We start from the raw sequence: 18,928 nt of genomic DNA, 5'->3' as shown, positions 1-18,928 counted from the left end.
TGTAAAATACATGGGGTTAAAATCTCAATAGTTACTCATGACTACATTGGTACTACTTTTACTTGAAGCTATTATAAAATACCTTTTTTTGTTTGTGGTATTGGACATTCAACAGAAGTCCTCAACACATCATCTCTTACTCTCAGTTTCATTCTCAATCTCTCTCTCATTCACTGCTAGAACTACGACTGGACGCTGCAATAGGCAGACTATGGCTAAGGCGTTGGTGGGCAGGTGAGGTGGAGGAACCATAGAACAGCCATTCATTTCTCAGGCTAAGGGGACTGGGCTTGGGGGGGTAAAGTGGAGTGGTGTTTGGGTGCTTTAGCCGGTGCCTGTGCCAGGCTGGCATGGTGGGGGCTGCTCGATGAGGACTTGGCATTGCGCTGGGGGGGCTTGACCCTTAACAACCATCACTGGAGCAGTGATAGAGTCACATCTCTACAGGCAGAAAAGAGAAGGATGGTTATTATTATACTAACCTCTCCATAGAACACAGAAAGCTAGAACTGTGAGTGTGTATGATGTAGAATTGTGCATATTACAGCTCCTTACCTGAGGCACTAATTCAATGACCTCGGGCATGCGGATCACCCCCTCTTTAGGTGGGCTAGCCCGCTGGTTCCTGTCTCCTCCTCGGGGCCCTGACCAGCCATCTTGGGTCCCTTTCCTGCAGAAGAAGCTGGGGAGAGAAGCATTCAAACATGGAATGAGACCCGTGTCCTCGAGTCAAAGTGACTCAATATCCAGGCAATAATGAATAATGCAATGTAAACTAAAACCATATTCAAAACTTATTCTGCTACCATATTACATTTGACCAAAAAGTGCTTCCTTACCTGCGGCGGTAGCCAAACATGAGGAATAGAACACAGAAGAGGATGCATGCCATGCCAGTGTGGATTCCCACCACAATGCCAGTCATGGACCCCTCGTCATCCTGCTTGCAGTTACATGGGCTCTGCCCACCTGGACAAACACACATAAAAATGGGTTTTGTTAGTGGAAAAACAATAGAGGGATACACATACACACTCACAAATGCTCGCACAGACATGCATAAGTGCCACGACTCACACCATCTGTGGTGTAAATACAGCGATCTGCTTTAATTCTAATATAATGAGGCAAATATTGTACACTAATTAAACCCAGAAAGAGTTGAAAACAAAAGTACACAAAAACACATTCCCTGTTCTTGTGGACTTGGCAAACATCTGTGCAGACACACACTGGGATGTTCTTTCTGTGATCTGAAAGATTAACTAAAGAGATTTACATTACATTTACCTTTTCATAATATAGCTGGCACACTTATCCAGGATGAGTATATGTTATTAAACCCAGAAAGAGTTGAAAACAAAAGTACACAAAAAACACGTTCCCTGTTCTTGTGGACTTGGCAAACATCTGTGCAGACACACACTGAGATGTTCTTTCTGTGATCTGAAAGATCTTTTTATAAATGACATACAATTCTTGAAAGTTACCAAAATTCTTGTAGGTAACTGGTCAACTTTAAAAGTTTCCAGAAGTATACCCTCCCTTTGCAACCCTACAGGGCAGCAGGTAGCCTAGCGGTTAAGAGTGTTGGGCCAGTAACTGAAAGGTCGCTGGTTTGAATCCCAGAGCCGACTAGGTGAACAATCTGCCGATGTGCCCTTGAGCAAAGCACTGAACCCTAATTGCTCTGGATAAATTATTAAAATAAAAAAATGTACCCCCTGACACATACTGACTAGACAGCATCATTGCTCCACATTGCCACCTGGTGTAGTATGTTAGACAGTACCATTTTACACTGACAGTTACACATAGGGTCCTGATCCTATATCAGCTTAAAGGTCCGTGTTTGTGTCTCACCGGAGCTGGTCTTGGCGCTGGTACCACTCTCAGCCAGTGAAACCAGATGCTTGTTGGCAGCACCGTCCCCATTGCCGTTGTAGGCCACCAATTGGATCTCATACACAGCAGCGGGTTCTGAAACAGAGATGGCCAGTTTGGAAAACCAACCATAGAAAGCAACACCCTAATACACAGCATTCATTCATTCACTCTGCATTGCGAAAATGTCTGCTTTGTGTGAGTCATTGCAATCTGAGACCCTGCAGTGACAGTGGTTAGTAGTATTCTGCCTCATCACTGACCTAGATGGGAGATGGTATGGGTGTTGATGTGGCCGGGAAACGCTTCCTGCCCCTGGAAGTTGGGCTGGGGGACCTCGCGGTAGGACAGCTTGAAGCCCTCTACCTTGCCCGACTTACTTGGCAGCTCCCAGAACACCTGCATGGCCGTCTTGTTCAGCACCTTGGTGAAGAAACTGGGAGAAATGGGTACTGTGAGGAGAAAGAGGGGAGGGACAGAGAAGATGAGTGGATTAACATACAAATTGAATTCCAAACATGAGAAGACAGATAGAGAAAAGGGAAAGAGATGAGTGAGGCTTCGGATAAACAAACAAAATGTGAAAAACTAAAACAAGGAGATTTTACAGAAACAGGAAAAGATAGAAAAGTGAGAAAAATGAAAGAGTTGGACAAATAAAAATATAGGTGCGATCGAGGAACATGAGAAATTAGGCACTCTGATATGCAACTGCTTATCTCCTCTCATTTCATGATGTCTAAATGACGTACCGCCCCCTAGTGTTGTAGCCACCACAGTGCTGGACTGCTGGCTGGCTCCCAGAGGGGAGTAAGCCTTGAGGTAGATGGAGTAGGTGGTGGCGGGCTCCAGGGTGGTGAACTCATGCTGGAAGGTGGTCTTACTGACAGCTTCCTGCAGCTCTCTGCTGTCTGGCTCTTGAAGGGACAGGAAACAGGAAGTGAGGTCATCATCTTTGCATCTTACAACAGGAAGGTATTAAAAAGAGGCAGTCTTGTGTACTACTGGAGTACTAGATACATAAGTGTCAGCAAAAAAATATCTTCAATTCTTCATATGAATTCCATGAAACAGCAAAAATATAAGATTCACTTTGGACAATGAAGTTGTATTATTTTATAACAGCCTCCTTACCGCCCAACATGCGGATGTGCAGCACATATCCGATTATGCCGTCGGTGACCTCTGGAGCGGGCTGGACCCAGGTGAGCTGTAGGGTAGTGGGGGACAGGGCCGTGGCAGTCAGGTCCTGGGGGGCCTCGGGCAACTCCGTGGACTGGGTGAGGGCCAGGCGGGCACTGGCCTGGTTGGTGCCAGCGCTGTTCTCAGCAATACACTGGTAGATGGCCTCGTCTTCCGTGGTGATGCGCGTCACCGCCAGCGTACTGTAGGGGGGTATTGTTAAGAGTGACTAATAATGATGGTGTAATGGATATATTAATAACATTACTTCATGTTTCATTTGAATCTTATATTTGCAGATCTAAAAGTCAATCTCGATGAGTTAAAGCATACCAACTACTGTACCTGTTATTGTTGGTGAGCTTGACGTTGTCACCAGGTGTCAGGATTTTGCCGTTCTTCAGCCAGATGAGGTGAGGCTCGGGAACTCCCTGGGCCATACAGGTGAACACTGCACTGCTCCCTGCTGGTCTGGAGACAGACTGCGGCCACTGCAAAAACTCAGGAGGAGCTGGGAATAGAGAGAAAGAAAAAGAAAGAGAGTGAGCGTGCTCTGTAATGAATGTATGTGATGAAATGTTCCACCATCTTCTATTGTCTCAAAGTCTGCTTGGCAATATCTACATTATGTAGTTTATTTCAATTTAATTTAAATGAGAGGGGTTGGGGAGGGAGATGGATAGGTGATGAGATACTGCTTGCAATTACGGGGCTCAGTGGCTGCTTTGACTGTGCAGTGTTGCCTATGTCTTGCAATTACTATAAAGCACAGTAGAGGGCAGGATAGATGTTTCAGCAACGCAGTTGACACAGATGGACTTGATATTATTCTGACCATTCTGGTTGTGAGACTAAAATGAGAATAAGATAAACTTGTGTTTAATAAGATAAAATTATGTTTTGGATAATGGAGAGTGTACGAGAGATACAATCTTGATTTAAATTCTAGGGTTTACTCAATATTTTATATGCCCTGTTTGTGCTCAATTTAATATAGTTTAGGTGTCTAATGTTACTCAAAGAACTTGAAAAGGATGAAATGTCATTCTGTTCTGTGTTTTATGTGGTCAGGATGAGTGTTTGCCTCTGAATCCAAATCCCCAAATAATCCACAAACAAGAAGAGCCACCACATCTCCAATGAGATAAGAACATTAAGGTCCAGACTCAGACTCCAACTGAGCATATGCCAAAACAAGGAGTCCAAAATCAAGTTCATTATCCATGACAGCAGCATCTCGTCCCCAAATTAAAGCGGCACCCCTGTCGTCCCTCTTGTGACACCCTAGTGGAGAGGGAGACGGAGAGGGGCACAGAAGCAGTCTCTCGGCCACAATGGCATAATGTCTGCGTGCAAAAACCTGAGGCCTCCCCCCCCACACGCATCTCATTGATCTACTACTTCCCCCACCCCCTCGTAAAAATTAGCTTGCTCACAAATCCATTGTCAGGACTCTGGGAAAAGCGGACCAAGAGGAGAGGGGGTGTAGGGGTGAAGGGGCTGGGGGCATGGGGGGTTGGGGCGGCCATCAATCAATGGCAGGGATGGATTTTATTTCTAACCAGGGCGCTGGGCCTCAATCTCTTTGCATTAACAAGGGACAGGAAAATAAAAGATGACATACAAGCTGGGCCTCTAAAGCTTTTGTACCGAAAAGATAAACATAAATGCTTTGTTTAATCTTGTGGAGATTTGAGGATATTGAGGAGATATATATCTGTTAGGGTTCCCAGGGTAGCAGAACTTGGATATGACAACAAATTGTGCTAAACATTTTTATATAACCACAGGAACACGTTTAGTCTCCCTAACAGTTTTTTTTCCGTCGTCTCCCTAACAGAAATCCACCTGAGAGCAAAGCATAGGGCCAAATATTGGTTTAAGGAAAGTTGAAACAGTAAGCTGCCATAAATGGCCCTGTAGACATATCCATCAGCAACGAACTGTCCAATTCCTTATGCCTAGACTGACAGGAGTACTCCAAACAGTCTAGAATAAGTGTTTAATAAGTGTGTATTTCACATCAGCTCCAGCAGTGTGGAGAGCTGAAATTGAGTTTGAGTAATGGTGGATCAATGCTGGATGTGTGTGAGAGCCTGGTGACAGAACGGCAGTCAGGGTCATTGTCATTCTGTTTGCAGAGAGAGCTCCCGAGCTGTCCCAGCCTGCCCCTCTGCAGAAGGGACCGAGGGGGTAGAGAAGAGGTGGGAAAGGGAGACTGTGGTTAGGGTGCAGGTTTGCTGGTTTGCTCATTTGAGAGCAAAAAAGATGGCTCCCATTGTGAGAGTGAATGGGGGCTGCTCCATACTACTGCATTTGGGGGAAGGACGGGTAATGAATCTACCCTCTAGCATCCCTCTCTCCTGTGCTAGAGTGCACTTCACACTTGGGCGAGGCCATTTATTTAGAGTAGAGATGCATTCAAGCCCTGTTATTTCAATGAGGGTTAGTGGTTCCTTTTGTTTCAGTGAACTAGAGGAGAAACCTGCAGTGAATGCTTTTCTTTGGGTCTGCCTGTCCCTCAGTCTAGCTGTTTGCCTACCAAAGGTGTGGCTGGACTATCTAGAGTTTTCTGTGTTCCTGTACGTTGCTGTGACTCTTATTGTATACAGCAGACTTCAGCATTCTGGTCACACACACATTTAGGTCCTCAATCATGAAAACCAATCACAGTCGTCGATTGGTTTTCAACTGTTTCACATCATTTCTCATACAGAACTATACCGAAATATATTGAACTATCCAGAAATATACTGAATGCGCTTCCCTCTCTGTAAACCTGATTGCAGTGTCATCAGAGCAATACAATGAGTTGACCATGACGTGGCTAAAATCGAACACAGCTTCCATCAGGACAAAGTTCACGACACATAGGTTCCAATCAAACACCTCATGGCAATAGTGAATTGTCCTGACTTCCCTGGAATATTATGCACATATTCAGAAGGTGTGAATGAAATGTAACTCTCAGCGTTCCCTATGCATGAGGATGCTAACCAGCAGCCATGGGAATGGCCTGTAGGCCTACACATAGATGTCCCTTAGAATAAGCTGTTTTGCAAACACACAATGGCTGTCATGTCCCTTTGTGTCCTGAGCCCTTCTGTGTGTCTGACTGGCACTCGTGGCCTCTGTCCCCTGAACTTGGCCTTGCCTGTGTCTGTCGCCTGCAGCTGTGACAAAGACAAGTGTCCCCACAGGCCATGGAGGTGGAGATGGAGGTGGAGCAAGGACTGTCTCGCTGCTCTATCAAGGCCTGCCAATCATAGGCCTATAACAACAAAAACCCCATCAAAGCCCCACCCCCTACCACGAAAACTAAAACCCCACCCCCAACCATCTCACGCATAATTTCCTTAGGGCCTGCAGGGAGAGGGTCAGGGGTGAGAGATCAGAGGTGATCCCTCACTCTGGCATGATTACTCTCCTCCCCCTCCTCCTGCACTTGGGCTTTGCTAGCACTGTCTGTTTCTATATCTTGTTATCTTTTTTCAGTTCTCTGTTTTACAATTTCTTCTGAATCTGTTCTCCCTATATCTCTCTTTTTCTCTCGGTCAACCTCAATTTCTTGGTCAACGTTAGGATCTTAATTTGAGCACCATGTTGCAGAAAAACTTTCCTGAAATGCACTTATAGTGCATTGAAGTTCCACTTCATTATTTCAGACTTGATTTTTTCCCCCCTTTTTTTATTATCAAGCCCTACAAAAATGTCCATTAATTCTAATCCACATAGTAATTCACATTTCTTGTTGCTAAAGTATTATTTTCCTTCTGTAGCAAACTGTCTTGAATTAAGATCCTACATCTGTATTTCTCACTGTCTGTTTTCTAATGTATTATTCTAATCGTCCCTTACTACCTCTCTCTGCTTCCCTGTACAGTATATCTCCCCTTAATGTCTATGAGTGTGTACAGTATATCTCCCCTTAATGTCTATGAGTGTGTACAGTATATCTCCCCTTACTGTCTATGAGTGTGTACAGTATATCTCCCCTTACTGTCTATGAGTGTGTACAGTATATCTCCCCTTACTGTCTATGAGTGTGTACAGTATATCTCTCCTTACTGTCTATGAGTGTGTACAGTATATCTCCCCTTACTGTCTATGAGTGTGTACAGTATATCTCCCCTTACTGTCTATGAGTGTGTACAGTATATCTCTCCTTACTGTCTATGAGTGTGTACAGTATATCTCTCCTTGCTGTCTATGAGTGTGTACAGTATATCTCTCCTTACTGTCTATGAGTGTGTACAGTATATCTCTCCTTACTGTCTATGAGTGTGTACAGTATATCTCTCCTTGCTGTCTATGAGTGTGTACAGTATATCTCTCCTTACTGTCTATGAGTGTGTACAGTATATCTCTCCTTGCTGTCTATGAGTGTGTACAGTATATCTCTCCTTGCTGTCTATGATATATCTCCCCTTACTGTCTATGAGTGTGTACAGTATATCTCTCCTTGCTGTCTATGAGTGTGTACAGTATATCTCCCCTTACTGTCTATGAGTGTGTACAGTATATCTCTCCTTGCTGTCTATGAGTGTGTACAGTATATCTCTATTTGCTGTCTATGAGTGGGTACAGTATATCTCTCCTTACTGTCTATGAGTGTGTACAGTATATCTCTCCTTACTGTCTATGAGTGTGTACAGTATATCTCCCCTTACTGTCTATGAGTGTGTACAGTATATCTCTCCTTGCTGTCTATGAGTGTGTACAGTATATCTCTATTTGCTGTCTATGAGTGGGTACAGTATATCTCTCCTTGCTGTCTATGAGTGTGTACAGTATATCTCTCCTTGCTGTCTATGAGTGTGTACAGTATATCTCCCCTTGCTGTCTATGAGTGTGTACAGTATACTTGCTGTCTATGATACAGTATATCTCCTTGCTGTCTATGAGTGGGTACAGTATATCTCTCCTTGCTGTCTATGAGTGTGTACAGTATATCTCTCCTTGCTGTCTATGAGTGTGTACAGTATATCTCCCTTGCTGTCTATGAGTGTGTACAGTATATCTCTCCTTGTATATCTCCTTACTGTCTATGAGTGTGTACAGTATATCTCTCCTTGCTGTCTATGAGTGTGTACAGTATATCTCTCCTTGCTGTCTATGAGTGTGTACAGTATATCTCTATTTGCTGTCTATATCTCTCCTTGCTGTCTATGAGTGTGTACAGTATATCTCTCCTTGCTGTCTATGAGTGTGTACAGTATATCTCTCCTTGCTGTCTATGAGTGTGTACAGTATATCTCTCCTTGCTGTCTATGAGTGTGTACAGTATATCTCTCCTTACTGTCTATGAGTGTGTACAGTATATCTCTCCTTACTGTCTATGAGTGTGTACAGTATATCTCCCCTTACTGTCTATGAGTGTGTACAGTATATCTCTCCTTGCTGTCTATGAGTGTGTACAGTATATCTCCCCTTACTGTCTATGAGTGTGTACAGTATATCTCCCCTTGCTGTCTATGAGTGTGTACAGTATATCTCTATTTGCTGTCTATGAGTGGGTACAGTATATCTCTCCTTGCTGTCTATGAGTGTGTACAGTATATCTCTCCTTGCTGTCTATGAGTGTGTACAGTATATCTCTCCTTGCTGTCTATGAGTGTGTACAGTATATCTCTCCTTGCTGTCTATGAGTGTGTACAGTATATCTCTCCTTGCTGTCTATGAGTGTGTACAGTATATCTCTCCTTGCTGTCTATGAGTGTGTACAGTATATCTCTCCTTGCTGTCTATGAGTGTGTACAGTATATCTCTCCTTGCTGTCTATGAGTGTGTACAGTATATCTCCTTGCTGTCTATGAGTGTGTACAGTATATCTCTCCTTGCTGTCTATGAGTGTGTACAGTATATCTCTCCTTGCTGTCTATGAGTGTGTACAGTATATCTCTCCTTGCTGTCTAGTGTAGTGTGTACAGTACAGTATATCTCTCCCTTGCTGTCTATGAGTGTGTACAGTATATCTCTCCTTGCTGTCTATGAGTGTGTACAGTATATCTCTCCTTGCTGTCTATGAGTGTGTACAGTATATCTCTCCTTGCTGTCTATGAGTGTGTACAGTATATCTCTCCTTGCTGTCTATGAGTGTGTACAGTATATCTCTCCTTGCTGTCTATGAGTGTGTACAGTATATCTCTCCTTGCTGTCTATGAGTGTGTACAGTATATCTCTCCTTGCTGTCTATGAGTGTGTACAGTATATCTCTCCTTGCTGTCTATGAGTGTGTACAGTATATCTCTTGCTGTCTATGAGTGTGTACAGTATATCCTTGCTGTCTATGAGTGTGTACAGTATATCTCTCCTTGCTGTCTATGTATATCTCTCCTTGCTGTCTATGAGTGTGTACAGTATATCTGCTGTCTATGAGTGTGTACAGTATATCTCTCCTTGCTGTCTATGAGTGTGTACAGTATATCTCTCCTTTTGCTGTCTATGAGTGTGTACAGTATATCTCTCCTTGCTGTCTATGAGTGTGTACAGTATATCTCTCCTTGCTGTCTATGAGTGTGTACAGTATATCTCTCCTTACTGTCTATGAGTGTGTACAGTATATCTCTCCTTACTGTCTATGAGTGTGTACAGTATATCTCTCCTTGCTGTCTATGAGTGTGTACAGTATATCTCTCCTTGCTGTCTATGAGTGTGTACAGTATATCTCTCCTTGCTGTCTATGAGTGTGTACAGTATATCTCTCCTTGCTGTCTATGAGTGTGTACAGTATATCTCTCCTTGCTGTCTATGAGTGTGTACAGTATATCTCCCCTTGCTGTCTATGAGTGTGTACAGTATATCTCTCCTTGCTGTCTATGAGTGTGTACAGTATATCTGTCTATGAGTGTGTACAGTATATCTCTCCTTGCTGTCTATGAGTGTGTACAGTATATCTCTCTATGAGTGTGTTATACTGTCTATGAGTGTGTACAGTATATCTCTCCTTGCTGTCTATGAGTGTGTACAGTATATCTCTCCTTGCTGTCTATGAGTGTGTACAGTATATCTCTCCTTGCTGTCTATGAGTGTGTACAGTATATCTCTCCTTGCTGTCTATGAGTGTGTACAGTATATCTCTCCTTGCTGTCTATGAGTGTGTACAGTATATCTCCCCTTACTGTCTATGAGTGTGTACAGTATATCTCTCCTTGCTGTCTATGAGTGTGTACAGTATATCTCTCCTTGCTGTCTATGAGTGTGTACAGTATATCTCTCCTTACTGTCTATGAGTGTGTACAGTATATCTCCCCTTACTGTCTATGAGTGTGTACAGTATATCTCTCCTTACTGTCTATGAGTGTGTACAGTATATCTCCCCTTACTGTCTATGAGTGTGTACAGTATATCTCTCCTTGCTGTCTATGAGTGTGTACAGTATATCTCTATTTGCTGTCTATGAGTGGGTACAGTATATCTCCCCTTACTGTCTATGAGTGTGTACAGTATATCTCTCCTTGCTGTCTATGAGTGTGTACAGTATATCTCTCCTTGCTGTCTATGAGTGGGTACAGTATATCTCTCCTTGCTGTCTATGAGTGTGTACAGTATATCTCTCCTTGCTGTCTATGAGTGTGTACAGTATATCTCCCCTTACTGTCTATGAGTGTGTACAGTATATCTCTCCTTGCTGTCTATGAGTGTGTACAGTATATCTCTCCTTGCTGTCTATGAGTGTGTACAGTATATCTCTCCTTGCTGTCTATGAGTGTGTACAGTATATCTCTCCTTGCTGTCTATGAGTGTGTACAGTATATCTCTCCTTGCTGTCTATGAGTGTGTACAGTATATCTCCCCTTGCTGTCTATGAGTGTGTACAGTATATCTCTCCTTGCTGTCTATGAGTGTGTACAGTATATCTCTCCTTGCTGTCTATGAGTGTGTACAGTATATCTCTCCTTGCTGTCTATGAGTGTGTACAGTATATCTCTCCTTGCTGTCTATGAGTGTGTACAGTATATCTCTCCTTGCTGTCTATGAGTGTGTACAGTATATCTCTCCTTGCTGTCTATGAGTGTGTACAGTATATCTCTCCTTGCTGTCTATGAGTGTGTACAGTATATCTCTCCTTGCTGTCTATGAGTGTGTACAGTATATCTCCTTGCTGTCTATGAGTGTGTACAGTATATCTCTCCTTGCTGTCTATGAGTGTACAGTATATCTCTCCTTGCTGTCAGTATATATATCTCCTTGCTGTCTATGAGTGTGTACAGTATATCTCTCCTTGCTGTCTATGAGTGTGTACAGTATATCTCTCCTTGCTGTCTATGAGTGTGTACAGTATATCTCTCCTTGCTGTCTATGAGTGTGTACAGTATATCTCCCTTACTGTCTATGAGTGTGTACAGTATATCTCCCTTGCTGTCTATGAGTGTGTACAGTATATCTACTGTCCCCTTGCTGTCTATGAGTGTGTACAGTATATCTCTCCTTGCTGTCTATGAGTGTGTACAGTATATCTCCCCTTACTGTCTATGAGTATCAGTATATCTCTATTTGCTGTCTATGAGTGTGTACAGTATATCTCTCCTTGCTGTCTATGAGTGTGTACAGTATATCTCTCCTTGCTGTCTATGAGTGTGTACAGTATGCTGTCTATGAGTGTGTCAGTATATCCTTGCTGTCTATGAGTGTACAGTATATCTCCCTTGCTGTCTATGAGTGTGTACAGTATATCTCTCCTTGCTGTCTATGAGTGTGTACAGTATATCTCCTTGCTGTCTATGAGTGTGTACAGTATATCTCTCCTTGCTGTCTATGAGTGTGTACAGTATATCTCTCCTTGCTGTCTATGAGTGTGTACAGTATATCTCTCCTTGCTGTCTATGAGTGTGTACAGTATATCTCTCCTTGCTGTCTATGAGTGTGTACAGTATATCTCTCCTTGCTGTCTATGAGTGTGTACAGTATATCTCCCCTTGCTGTCTATGAGTGTGTACAGTATATCTCTCCTTACTGTCTATGAGTGTGTACAGTATATATCTCCTTGCTGTCTATGAGTGTGTACAGTATATCTCTCCTTGCTGTCTATGAGTGTGTACAATATACTGCAATACTCCATTTCTGTATACCTTTGTTTCCCTTATCTCTTGTGTTTAGTGTATGTGTACATGTCCCACTATCTCTATATTTTTCCATCTTTCGCTCTCTCTCTGTCTCTTTCTCTTCCCCACAGATGGTGATTATGCAGCCATTGTCTGACTGTGGCCTGCATCTGTCCTGGTCAGGTGGTCCCCTGGTGCAGCCAATTTATGACCCCCAGCAGCCAGCACCCCAAATTAGTTTGGGGGTGGGGGGCAGGAGGCAGATGCAACCAGGGAGATGAGGTCTGAAAAGGCATCCCATAATATGCAAAGCCAGACCAGACTTCATAAGACCGAAAAGGTCTGCAGAAGGTAAAGGCTGGTCAAGTTCAAGTAGAATCAGTGAACTTAGGAGATTTTCAGGCACATTGAGGCAGATGGTATTTGACATGAGATATCAAGGGATTGAGTAAACTAGAATTAATATGGTATGTTTTATTGATGTTAGATTTGGGTATGGCCTGAGTCCCTTGTATAGATGGTGTTAACATTATGGACTGGATTTTTGTTATCTACCCCCCACATTAACTGTATGAGTGGTTTTAGAAAGAGCAGCAAGTTTATCCACACTGTAACATACACACGTGTTGATCAAGTTATGAAAAAGCAATGGAAACTAAACCGATTCATATCTGTATATGAACGCTGACTGCAGTTGTACTCCACCAAACCTATTGATGGTTTGACCTCTTTGTTTTCAGTATTTAAATCGGGGGGAAGTTTGCTATACTTCTCTTTATTCGGTGCCTTTTCAACGTCAATCAATAAATGAATGAATACAGTCCACCTGGCCATGCTGCTGCTCCAGTTTCAACTGGCCTGGGCCCTAGGACCATGTCCCAGGAAAGACATATCCCCAGTCCACCTGGCCATGCTCCTGCTCCAGTTTCAACTGTTCTGCCTTACTATTATTCAACCATGCTAGTCATTTATGAACATTTGAACATTTGCCACATTTCAAAAGAGGAGGCTTCAAACAGCCCGGTTCCTCTCTAGGTTTCTTCCTAGGTTTTGGCCTTTCTAGGGAGTTTTTCCTAGCCACCGTGCTTTTACACATTGTTTGCTGTTTGGGGTTTTAGGCTGGGTTTCTGTACAGCACTTTGAGATATCAGCTGATGTACGAAGGGCTATATAAATAAATTTGATTTGATTTGATTTGATTTGATTTGATTTGTTTTCAAATGAAGCTATGCTCTTTGTGCCTTTTCCAACGTCAATCAATAAATGAATGAATACAGTGCCTTGCGAAAGTATTCGGCCCCCTTGAACTTTGCGACCTTTTGCCACATTTCAGGCTTCAAACATAAAGATATAAAACTGTATTTTTTTGTGAAGAATCAACAACAAGTAGGACACAATCATGAAGTGGAACGACATTTATTGGATATTTCAAACTTTTTTAACAAATCAAAAACTGAAAAATTGGGCTTTTGTCAGGCTTCAAACATAAAGATATAAAATTATTCAGCCCCTTTACTTTCAGTGCAGCAAACTCTCTCCAGAAGTTCAGTGAGGATCTCTGAATGATCCAATGTTGACCTAAATGACTAATGATGATAAATACAATCCACCTGTGTGTAATCAAGTCTCCGTATAAATGCACCTGCACTGTGATAGTCTCAGAGGTCCGTTAAAAGCGCAGAGAGCATCATGAAGAACAAGGAACACACCAGGCAGGTCCGAGATACTGTTGTGAAGAAGTTTAAAGCCGGATTTGGATACAAAAAGATTTCCCAAGCTTTAAACATCCCAAGGAGCACTGTGCAAGCGATAATATTGAAATGGAAGGAGTATCAGACCACTGCAAATCTACCAAGACCTGGCCGTCCCTCTAAACTTTCAGATCATACAAGGAGAAGACTGATCAGAGATGCAGCCAAGAGGCCCATGATCACTCTGGATGAACTGCAGAGATCTACAGCTGAGGTGGGAGACTCTGTCCATAGGACAACAATCAGCCGTATATTGCACAAATCTGGCCTTTATGGAAGAGTGGCAAGAAGAAAGCCATTTCTTAAAGATATCCATAAAAAGTGTTGTTTAAAGTTTGCCACAAGCCACCTGGGAGACACACCAAACATGTGGAAGAAGGTGCTCTGGTCAGATGAAACCAAAATTGAACTTTTTGGCAACAATGCAAAACGTTATGTTTGGCATAAAAGCAACACAGCTCATCACCCTGAACACACCACCCCCACTGTCAAACATGGTGGTGGCAGCATCATGGTTTGGGCCTGCTTTTCTTCAGCAGGGACGGGGAAGATGGTTAAAATTGATGGGAAGATGGATGGAGCCAAATACAGGACCATTCTGGAAGAAAACCTGATGGAGTCTGCAAAAGACCTGAGACTGGGACAGAGATTTGTCTTCGACAAGACAATAATCCAAAACATAAAGCAAAATCTACAATGGAATGGTTCAAAAATAAACATATCCATGTGTTAGAATGGCAAAGTCAAAGTCCAGACCTGAATCCAATCGAGAATCTGTGGAAAGAACTGAAAACTGCTGTTCACAAATGCTCTCCATCCAACCTCACTGAGCTCGAGCTGTTTTGCAAGGAGGAATGGGAAAACATTTCAGTCTCTCGATGTGCAAAACTGATAGAGACATACCCCAAGCGACTTACAGCTGTAATCGCAGCAAAAGGTGGCGCTACAAAGTATTAACTTAAGGGGGCTGAATAATTTTGCACGCCTAATTTTTCAGTTTTTGATTTGTTAAAAAAGTTTGAAATATCCAATAAATGTCGTTCCACTTCATGATTGTGTCCCACTTGTTGTTGATTCTTCACAAAAAAATACAGTTTTATATCTTTATGTTTGAAGCCTGAAATGTGGCTAAAGGTCGCAAAGTTCAAGGGAGCCGAATACTTTCGCAAGGCACTGTACATTCACCAAGCACAATAAGGGTGCTAGCCAGATCCTGATTTTGAAAGACACAGAAAGCAGATATTGATTGATTGAGGTGGGTGGCGAGGACAAGCAGACAAACTCAGCCATTAACACCAGCTACCAGTATACATTTACAAATGTGTGTTTTATCGTGCCATTTGGCAGTGTATTACTGATGTACAGGAAAGTATCACCTGACTAAACACTCCAACTATGAACACATACACACACTCACTCTGAAACTCAAATTTGAGTGTGTTTGTGTTTGAGTGTTACTCTGAGTTTATATTTATGTAGGCATAATTGTGAGTTGAATCCATGGGATGAACCACCATTAAGATGCTATAGTATGAAACAAGGTATTATGAGCTAAAATAGGTAGAGCAGAGAGGTAGAATTACACATAAAGCCTCGTTGAAGTAGAGGGAGGGTCATTTCAGCAATAAACGGTATCTCCTCCTTCATCTTTGTCCAGTTGGAGCCCAATGCCAATAGAACATGTTGGCCAACAGCAGAACACTAAGGCCCCGTGCCAGGAGGTCAAAGGTGACCAGAAGAGTTGGGGGATGTCAGTTCACCCTTAAGGTCATGGTCAAATCTACCAAAGGTTAATATATTCTGACCTTCCTAAAATAACCCCAGCATCCCCACCATCCTCCATCCTGCTTATTACCTCTCTCCCTCCATCTCCCCATCCCTCCCCCTCACCCTTCTATCTTTACCCCCCAAAACATCACATTGTCTCTTGAGTGGCTGGGTGGAATGTCTGACATGTTTTTTCTTCTACCTATCCACTCATTTCAGATCTACAGAAGTGTTTTCTGGGTAGGGGCTAGGGGGGCATTTAGCATAGGCCTGGGAGGCACCGGTCTATTGAGGTGATGGTTGAGTGGTTTCCTGGAGGCTGGTAATGGTGGGTGGGAGATCTGAAAAGTGCTGTATCAACAAAGCCAATATTGCATTGTGTGTATTTGGGGTTTGAGGGTTAATACTAGTGTGTTTGGTGTGAGATTGATGGGTAGCATGACTCACCCTGCACCACCAGTCTGCCCAGCGCAGTACGCCTCATTCTGGTCCCAGGGCGGTTGGCAGAGCACACGTACACCCCAGAGTGTTGCAGGTTGGCATCTGAGATCATCAGGTTCCCCGTACCCAGCACCTGGATACCCTCCACCCCGATGGAGCGCCCGTCTGGAGGAGAAGAGAGAGATAATGCAAAAGGGGGAGAGTTAGAGTGCTGAAAGTCTCATCTGTAGCAAACATGGATGATCTATTTAGCACAGAACTACTCAACAATATTAAGGCAGCATTCAGTCAATGTTCAACTACCAAGGCCACACGTCTTATATCATGTGTATGTTTGCTGTCACTTCTGTAACCCAAATAGGTGTCAGAAAAGTGACAATAACAAATAGATTTTAACGGTTAGCGATAACAAATTGATGTTACGAGACAATACTCTCTGTGGTAGAATCATTTGGTCTTGGGTTTGGACAGTGATGTATGTTGTGTGAGAGGGAACAGTGATGTAGAGTGAGAGGGAACAGAACCCTACCCAGCCGACTCCAGGACACGATGGGTCGAGGGTTGCCAGTGGCGATGCACTCCAAGATGGCAGTCTGGTGCACAGTGATGGTCAGGTTCTGAGGACCCGACAGAATCACTGGCTCCTTGTAGATCCGTGGAGCTGCCACTGTAGAGACAAAAAGAGAGAGAGAGAAGATAGGAAATGGTGACAAAGTAAAAATACACATATCAGTAAATACACAAACAGATATTTGTTATTAGCAGATATGATCTCTGACACATACATGCTCAGAGAGGACAGCTTCTCTTATCTCTTACCAGTGACAGTGAGCTGGGCCTCGTGACTGTAGCGAGTGTTAGCGATGTTGGTGGCTACGCAGCGATACACACCACTGTCAGCCCACCTTACACCGGTTATCTGCAGGATCCCTGTGGGCAGGATGGTGTACCTGAATGCAGGAAAGGAGAATTATAGTGTGTGTGTGTGTGTGTGTGTGTGTGTGTGTGTGTGTGTGTGTGTGTGTGTGTGTGTGTGTGTGTGTGTGTGTGTGTGTGTGTGTGTGTGTGTGTGTGTGTGTGTGTGTGTGTGTGTGTGTGTGTGTGTGTGTGCGTGTGTGTGTGTGTGTGTGTGTACCCATGCGTTACCTGTTATCATCAGTATTCACAGCGGTTCTGTTTTTCTCCCAGGAGATGCTGGCCTCTGGGATTCCGTTCACCTGGCAGGTCAGTCTGGCAACGCCACCCTCATCCACCGACTTGGACTCCGGGTGTGTGTGGAATTTAGGGAGAGCTGTGTGTGAGAGAAAATAGTAATGTCCAAGACGGTTTTCAATGTCCTAGAACCCGAAAAACAACAAAGTCCCTGGAGACAGGTCTTTCTGATAGGCTTAGAGCAACTGCATTTTTCTTAAATGAAAGTGAATCACCATGGTAACCCCTTTCCCTAAGGGGAGAACCACCAATCCTTCCAATAGCCATAATTCTGCTGGTTTACCCAAAATCCCCTGCACCGCCCAACCCCCAACCACCCACTTCTGGTTTTATTTGGCCAGAGGGAGGGGTCAGGGGATTGAGTGAATGAAAGGTTGTCCACTCAGTGGGGCGTTTAGAGTGGGGGGAGGTGCTGTGGTTATTAATGTTCAGTCCCAACTGGGGACAGATATTGGAGGAAGGGGTGGGAAGGAAGGATTAAAGCAGTCAGGTATGATTTAAAGGCACAATGTGCAGTATCAAATGAATGAACACACATAAAGAATGTCTTGACCAGCATGGGAGCCGGTTTATGTGAGATGCTATGTTCACTTCAATGGCTTGCTAGCCAATTCAAAGAGTTGACATATAACTTCTGCATGCCATGTAATGTGTCACACATGACTCTTACAGTATACAGTATGTGTATCATCTGCCTTATGTATGACTACTAATGTGTGTGTGAGCACTCCAATATGTATATGTGCCTGCGCGTGTCTGTGGTGTGTGTAACTTACATGCCAGCTGAACCCTGGCCTTGCGGCTGATCAACATGCCATAGTGGTTCTGGGCAGCACAGTCGTACTCCCCAGCGTCCGTCTCATTGCTCTCTTTCCTCTTCTGGAAGCTCTTGATCAGGAGAGTTCCGTTGGCCAACACGCTAGCCTTCGGCCCGGTGGGAACGGGCACTCCGTTGCGCCGCCACATCACAGAGATAGGCCCCTCCCCTTCAACCTGGCAGTCCAGCATCAGGGGCCGATCACGCACGGCGATGACATCATTGGGCTCCTTCAAGAAGGCCAGCTCAGAGGCTCTGCCCAACACTGGGTGAGAGAAGAGGATCATGGGAGGTCAGGTACTGCTGAAGTTCTCCTCCATTCAGATGATGATAAGGATGATGATGATGGAGGTAAGAGGGCTGATGTAGATGACAAGGGACATCCTCAGGACAGAATGGAGCATCTGATGATGATGATGGTGGTGGTGGAGTTGATGATGAAGAAGAGGACAATGATGGAAGTAAGAGGGCTGTTGAAAAATGACAATGATGAAGATGAGAATGAGGATGATAATAATGATGACACACACACACACACACATTCACACGGACACACACACAAAAGACTCTTAAAGCTGAACTGACATCAGGAATATGACCTATCACCTACTATTACACTACTACACCAATCAATCAGTGATTCCAGTACAGAGCCATCAGAGGGCCAGAGGTTGAAACTCTCCACTGAAAGATGGCTGATGAAGCCATCCAAGTGCTGATGTCATCGATCTAAGTGGACTTTTTTCGTAAATGATTCTCTGTTAACGACCTATCTATTGGTTCCGTGTAGTGCCTTAAGCACATATCACACTGTGTTATATCACCATTGT

At 43.6% G+C, this 18,928-nt stretch overlaps 1 protein-coding gene across 1 annotated transcript; it reads right to left on the bottom strand.

Moving 5' to 3' along the window:
- Positions 1–835: 835 nt before the first annotated feature.
- LOC118364135 (immunoglobulin superfamily DCC subclass member 3-like) lies at positions 836–18,385 on the bottom strand. The gene is made up of 11 exons (XM_035745362.1): positions 18,058–18,385; positions 17,216–17,360; positions 16,888–17,019; positions 16,599–16,741; positions 16,076–16,234; positions 3,412–3,577; positions 3,019–3,269; positions 2,637–2,801; positions 2,148–2,336; positions 1,870–1,980; positions 836–969 (listed from the first exon to the last, which is right to left on the bottom strand). The coding sequence occupies exons 1-11, from the start codon at positions 18,383–18,385 to the stop codon at positions 836–838; spliced, it is 1,923 nt and encodes a 640-aa protein (XP_035601255.1).
- Between the last annotated feature and the right edge of the window lie 543 nt (positions 18,386–18,928).

Source organism: Oncorhynchus keta, chromosome 31 (genome assembly GCF_023373465.1).
Source record: "Oncorhynchus keta strain PuntledgeMale-10-30-2019 chromosome 31, Oket_V2, whole genome shotgun sequence".
In the NCBI taxonomy this organism is placed as follows: domain Eukaryota; kingdom Metazoa; phylum Chordata; class Actinopteri; order Salmoniformes; family Salmonidae; genus Oncorhynchus; species Oncorhynchus keta.
This window is presented reverse-complemented; position numbering and strand designations above follow the sequence as displayed.

What these genes read in the sequence shown, in the direction of transcription:
- LOC118364135 (XM_035745362.1), bottom strand. Translation starts at nt 18,385, where the DNA reads ATGATCCTCTTCTCTCACCCAGTGTTGGGCAGAGCCTCTGAGCTGGCC. An exon ending in GGGCAGACTGGTGGTGCAGG is followed by an intron (nt 3,578 to 16,075) that starts GTGAGTCATGCT and finishes CTCTATTCCCAG; the next exon opens with CTCCTCCTGAGTTTTTGCAG. An exon ending in AAGCTCACCAACAATAACAG is followed by an intron (nt 3,270 to 3,411) that starts GTACAGTAGTTG and finishes ACCCCCCTACAG; the next exon opens with TACGCTGGCGGTGACGCGCA.